Below are 5,502 nucleotides of genomic sequence, written 5' to 3' on the forward strand. Positions count from 1 at the left end.
GTGGTTTCTCCTCTGAAAACACTGGCTGCAAGCAGAACTCTGTGTTTTTAACCAGTTTTCTCCTCTCCCTTTACGTTAGGATGTGTTTGGTGATGACTCTGAGGTATCCAAGGAATCTTCCAGCATCAAGAAGCGGCGCATACCACGATTTGAGGAGGTGGAGGATGAGCCTGAGGTCATTCCCGGCCCACCGTCGGAGAGCCCCGGGATGCTGACCAAGCTACAGGTCAGTCCAGCAGGGCTTTGCTCCACAGTCAAGCTGCCCGTGCCTGAGATCTCGAATCCCAGCATGGTTTAGTGTTTATCTGAATTCCTCTTCTGACAGAGGGAAGAAAAATTCACCCTCCAATTTATCTTCCACAGATCAAACAGATGATGGAAGCAGCCACCCGGCAGATCGAAGAGAGGAAAAAGCAGCTGAGTTTCATCAGTCCTCCGACACCGCAGGTACCCACTGGCAGCACGGGGCAATTCCCCGTGGTCCCCGTTTCAGCCGTGACGCATTGCCTTGGGTGTGCTGGAAGAGGTGTGTAACAAAACTTCCTTCTCTGCCAACAGCCCAAGATTTCTTCTTCCTCCCAGTCGGAGCGCCTCCCCATTGGCAACACGATCCAGCCCTCGCAGGCAGCGACGTTCATGAATGACGCCATCGAGAAGGCCAGGAAAGCCGCGGAGCTGCAGGCCCGCATCCAGGCACAGCTGGCCCTGAAACCGGGGCTCATCGGCAACGCCAACATGGTGGGGCTGGCCAACCTGCACGCCAAGGGCATCGCGCCCGCGGAGCTGCAGGCCCGCATCCAGGCACAGCTGGCCCTGAAACCGGGGCTCATCGGCAACGCCAACATGGTGGGTCTGGCCAACCTGCACGCCATGGGCATCGCGCCGCCGTGAGTACCTGCTGCTTGCTGCCTAATCCTGCTGGGCCTGACGCCGGAACGCCGGCAGAGGCCTCACCAAAGGCTTCTCCAGTGCTTTTGGTTCCCTAGAAGCGGCCTTAACAGCTGCTGAAGGAACAAATTTGATGTTAGAGGTGAAAAGGAGGTTACCCCTTCCTTGGGTAAGACTCTCCCAACTTCTGAGTCCTTCCTGGCGGTGTAGGTGAGATTTAATGTCGTGAGGAGGCCTTTTGCAAGCCGTGGGCTGGTTTGGAGCTTCCCAAACCTCAGCGTTTCCAGTGAATTAATGCTGTGCTTGCATTTTAATTTTAACTTTTAACGTCTCTTGTCTCACCACCAGGAAAGTGGAGCTGAAGGATCAGACAAAGCCTACGCCACTGATCTTGGATGAGCAAGGCCGAACTGTTGATGCGACTGGTAAAGAGATTGAGTTGACTCACCGCATGCCCACCCTAAAAGCAAACATCAGAGCTGTGAAGAGAGAGCAGTTCAAACAGCAGCTTAAAGAAAAGCCCTCGGAAGATATGGAGTCGAACACTTACTTTGACCCCCGGGTCTCCATAACCCCAGCCCAGCGTCAGAAACGCACCTTTAAGTTCCATGAAAAAGGCAAATTTGAGAAAATTGCCCAGAGGTTGCGAACGAAGGTATTTGAGGTCTTGCCATGCTACCTGAGAGCACAGAAGTGAGGGTTTGGTTCGGGATGGGAGTCGATTCTCCTCTCCCGGGATGTGAAGGGAGCTGTGTTGGCTTTGAGTAAGAAGCTTTTCAGTAAAGTCTTGTGATTTTGCCATCGTTCTTGTCAGGGAGGCAGGCAGGTGGGTTAGAACGTGGTTCTTACCACTGTCTTCACTTGATGAAAGACGAAATCGATTTATTTTTTGATGAAAGACTGACAGTTTCCAAAGAGAATAGATCCTTTTTTGGCCGAGTGTTCTCTCCGCAGAAGCCATCACCCTAGAGGTGGAGATTTAAAGGGCTCTTGGTAAAATGCCCCAGTTCTTGGGAGAAGGGGAGAGAAGAGCTTTGTTAAAGCCCAGGGATACGATGCCTATGGGGAGCCGTTCCTTTGTGATCGTTCCCAAAGGAATAAGAGCAGGTTTCTGACAGTTGGGGAGCTCGTGCAGAAGCTCTCTGCTGTCAGGTGCTGCACGGTTTCTCCTGTGACCTGCTTCAGGTTGTTTTAAAAACCGGAGTAAATCAGCAGGCGCAGACGTACTGTGCTGTTCCTGGGGGCTGTGCTGTGTGGAATGACCTTCGTGTGCTGTTTTCCTCTCCTTGCTGACAGGCTCAACTCGAGAAACTGCAGGCGGAGATCTCGCAGGCTGCCAGGAAGACGGGGATACACACGTCCACCAAGTTGGCTCTTATTACCCCGAAAAAGGAGCTGAAAGAGGGGGATATCCCAGAGATCGAGTGGTGGGACTCCTACATCATCCCCAACGGCCTTGACTTGTAAGTGTTTTACTCGCCGGGTTTTGATTGTTCTGTGGCAGGAGGAACCTCTAGGGTAACGTGTCTCCTTGAGCCATGCAATTCCACCTCCCTCATCTGCAAGTGCCCCCCAGGATCTGGGTTTGCTCCCGAAATCTCTGTTGGCGCTGGTGGGAGGCAGCCGCCCTTCTCCCTTGCGGGAGATCCCCAGCCCCCGAAGGGAAGGACTTTTTTGGCCCAGAGCTGTTGGTGGTTTTGTTGTTTTTTCAAGCATGAGTGTTCTGTACGAGCCTTGTTCACGATAGAGTTGTGGGAAGCCCTAAAACACGGGTGGATATTCCACTGGAGGGGACACCTTCGTCACCCTGTGTCTCCTTCAGCACGTCAAGCTCTGCTCTGTGCTTTGGGGAGGGCTCGTGTACCCACCACGCCTGGCCCAAGGGAAACGTTGAGAGTTGTTCTGGTCCACAGCTTGTGGCATCGAGGAATCGAGGCTGGGGGGTTTGCAGTGATGCCCAACTCTGTGCTTTCTAGAAAAGGCGGAACGTCTTCAAAGAGAGACGAGTACTTCGGGATCACAAACCTCGTGGAGCACCCAGCACAGCTCAACCCACCAGGTACCGCCTCTGTTTGGGCAACTTTGCTGTTAAACTAGAGACAAAACACTCCAAGTGGCTGGTGCTTGGTGGGAAGAACCAGCATTTTACTGTAAAATAAAAAAAAATAGGCAAATCGCATTTTCCTGTTTCTGTCTGGTGCAAAAAGCCGTCAGCGCTGCAGCGGCTTCATGTCTGTGTTGCCTCGTTTCTCCTCGCAGTGGACAGCGACACACCAGTGACCCTGGGCGTTTATTTAACTAAGAAAGAGCAGAAGAAATTACGGCGACAGACTCGGAGGGAAGCCCAGAAGGAGCTGCAGGAGAAAGTCAGGCTGGGCCTGATGCCGCCACCAGAGCCCAAAGGTAAGCGATGGCTGTGGCAGGCAAGCTCCAGGCTAACACGGGCCCGTCACTGTCACACCAGCAGCCCGGGCCACGCGCGGCCCTGGCTGCGAATGCTGCAGGCAGCACGACCTCGGTGGGATCGCACGGATCAGTGTCTCGGTGTGATCTGATACCTGCCCGTGCCGTCACCGTACGAGCCTGTGAGCGAGGCCGGGGCTGGTGCGTACGGTTACGGCAAACCGGTGTCCGAGAGGAGCCTCTCTCAGCTCCCCACCCTTTCCCTTGCAGTAAGAATTTCAAACTTGATGCGAGTGCTGGGGACGGAAGCTGTGCAGGACCCAACGAAAGTGGAAGCTCATGTTCGAGCACAGATGGCGAAGAGACAGAAGTAGGTGGCACCATGTGTGAATTCTTGGGGTCATTTTTAGATGGATTTAGTGCTAGAGAGTGAAATCCTTGAAGTGGTGCAGCAAAGCAGCGCGGTTTCTTGTGGGTCACTCCCGTAGCCTATTTGAGCTGCCCTGAATGACCCCTCTGAGGCCCTGGGGAGCCAGGTCTTGACTAGCTCTGGTCACTGCAGAGCGGCCTCCATTGGATGAGTTTCTTACCAAAACAATGATCGTTGATCATTGTCGCAGGGAAGAGACCGAGGGTGAATCGGGCTGGTGGCTGGATTAAAGAAAGCCCCCGTGCTTTGAATTCTGGCAGAAGTGTGAGCAGGAATTGCAGCCATTCTGGAATCTGTGGGACACGCTCTGTGCTTAGGACCCGTTTCGCTGCCGTAACGGGCAGCCCTTACGCCGCGTTTCGCTTACCGCTGCACCTCTCTTTGCGTCCAGAGCGCACGAAGAAGCAAACGCTGCGAGAAAGCTGACAGCAGAACAGCGAAAAGCCAAGAAGGTCAAAAAGCTGAAAGAAGACGTTTCACAGGGGGTTCACATAGCCGTGTACAGGTGAGGGCCGGGCTGGGCCGGGGTTCACCGTACATCCCTCTAAATACACCTGACAAACGCCCTGTAGAAACCCCCTCGTCAGCTTTTCATCAAGCGTTACGGAATCACAGCCTGTGGCAATGAGATTGTCCCAAACCACCCATTAACGCTGTCCTTAACTCCTCCTGCCACAGGCAAGGCTAAGCAGACACGTCAGGTTTGGGGCATTTCAGCTGGGATTGATGTTTCCAATGAGCAAAAGCCATTTCCCAGCTGTCAGAGCTAACTTTGTCCAGAAATTGGGAATCTTTCAAGATCTAAATGAAACGAGAAGGGACGGGCACAGCCTCTGAGCAGCCTTCGCGGCATGGGTAAAGCCCTGAGGAGCTGGAGGGGGATGTGCGGGACCCAGGCGGGGCAGAGCAGGAACCTCTTACGGCTGGTGATAGTGGTTCTGTTTTTCCACAAACGCTTGTTGTTGTTTTTTATCCGAAGGGTCAGAAACTTGAGCAATCCAGCCAAAAAATTCAAAATCGAGGCGAATGCTGGGCAGCTGTACCTAACGGGCGTGGTGGTTCTACACAAAGATGTCAACGTGGTCGTGGTAGAAGGAGGTGAGGACTTTGGAGGCAGGTTTCTGGTCGCGGTGCGGCTTTCCAAAGCTCGCCTCTAGCAAAAGTTACCGTGGAAATGGTTGACTGAGGGTGACGGAAGGACACGGAAGTCGGGAGGTTGTTTGACACTCCCTTAGTTACAGCTCTGAGGGGGTTGGCGCCGAGCGCAGGGCGCACCGTAACCCAGTTAGGGAACCCAGCGCCATCGAGGTCGAAGGGAAAAGCGCTTGCGCTGGATCCATGATGCGCTGAGCGGGTGCTGAGGGCGAGGAGAGCCTCGGTTCTCACGGTTTGCGCTGTTGGAGGCATTTCTGCGCGGTGCTGAAGAGCCTGTTTGGCAGCAGGAAATCCTGAGGGCAGAGCACCGCGCCAAAGGCGGCAGGAGCAGCCCGGGCACCCCGGGGGCGTTAGTGCTGGGTTGGCCTGGCTGCGCTCTCCTTGCCGTGCCCAGGCGCGCTGGTAAGCGTTCGTGGGCGTCGTTCGGCTTCTGCTGCTTTTTGGAATCTCCTAAAAACGGACAGTTCAGGACTTTTGTGAACGCCTCTCCCTTCTTCCCCAGGTCCGAAAGCACAGAAGAAATTCAAACGTCTTATGCTTCATCGAATAAAATGGGACGAGCAAACATCGAACACGAAGGGCGAGGGTGAGCGTGAAGCTGTGCGGAGGGGCGTTGGGACTCCCCG

At 54.3% G+C, this 5,502-nt stretch overlaps 1 protein-coding gene across 1 annotated transcript in view; it reads left to right on the forward strand.

The window, feature by feature from the left end:
• Positions 1-5,502, forward strand: part of PRPF3 (pre-mRNA processing factor 3) — a 9,788-nt gene that overhangs the window by 3,479 nt on the left and 807 nt on the right. The window contains exons 3-14 of the mRNA XM_010140827.1: positions 80-226; positions 364-447; positions 559-681; positions 790-887; positions 1,237-1,543; positions 2,185-2,351; positions 2,865-2,947; positions 3,148-3,291; positions 3,562-3,661; positions 4,113-4,226; positions 4,701-4,819; positions 5,379-5,462. Of these exons, the coding sequence (XP_010139129.1) occupies positions 80-226; positions 364-447; positions 559-681; positions 790-887; positions 1,237-1,543; positions 2,185-2,351; positions 2,865-2,947; positions 3,148-3,291; positions 3,562-3,661; positions 4,113-4,226; positions 4,701-4,819; positions 5,379-5,462 (1,570 nt within the window). The remainder of the gene's footprint in view (positions 1-79; positions 227-363; positions 448-558; positions 682-789; positions 888-1,236; positions 1,544-2,184; positions 2,352-2,864; positions 2,948-3,147; positions 3,292-3,561; positions 3,662-4,112; positions 4,227-4,700; positions 4,820-5,378; positions 5,463-5,502) is intronic.

This window comes from Buceros rhinoceros, unplaced genomic scaffold (assembly GCF_000710305.1).
Source record: "Buceros rhinoceros silvestris isolate BGI_N320 unplaced genomic scaffold, ASM71030v1 scaffold34667, whole genome shotgun sequence".
Taxonomy (NCBI): Eukaryota; Metazoa; Chordata; class Aves; order Bucerotiformes; family Bucerotidae; genus Buceros; species Buceros rhinoceros.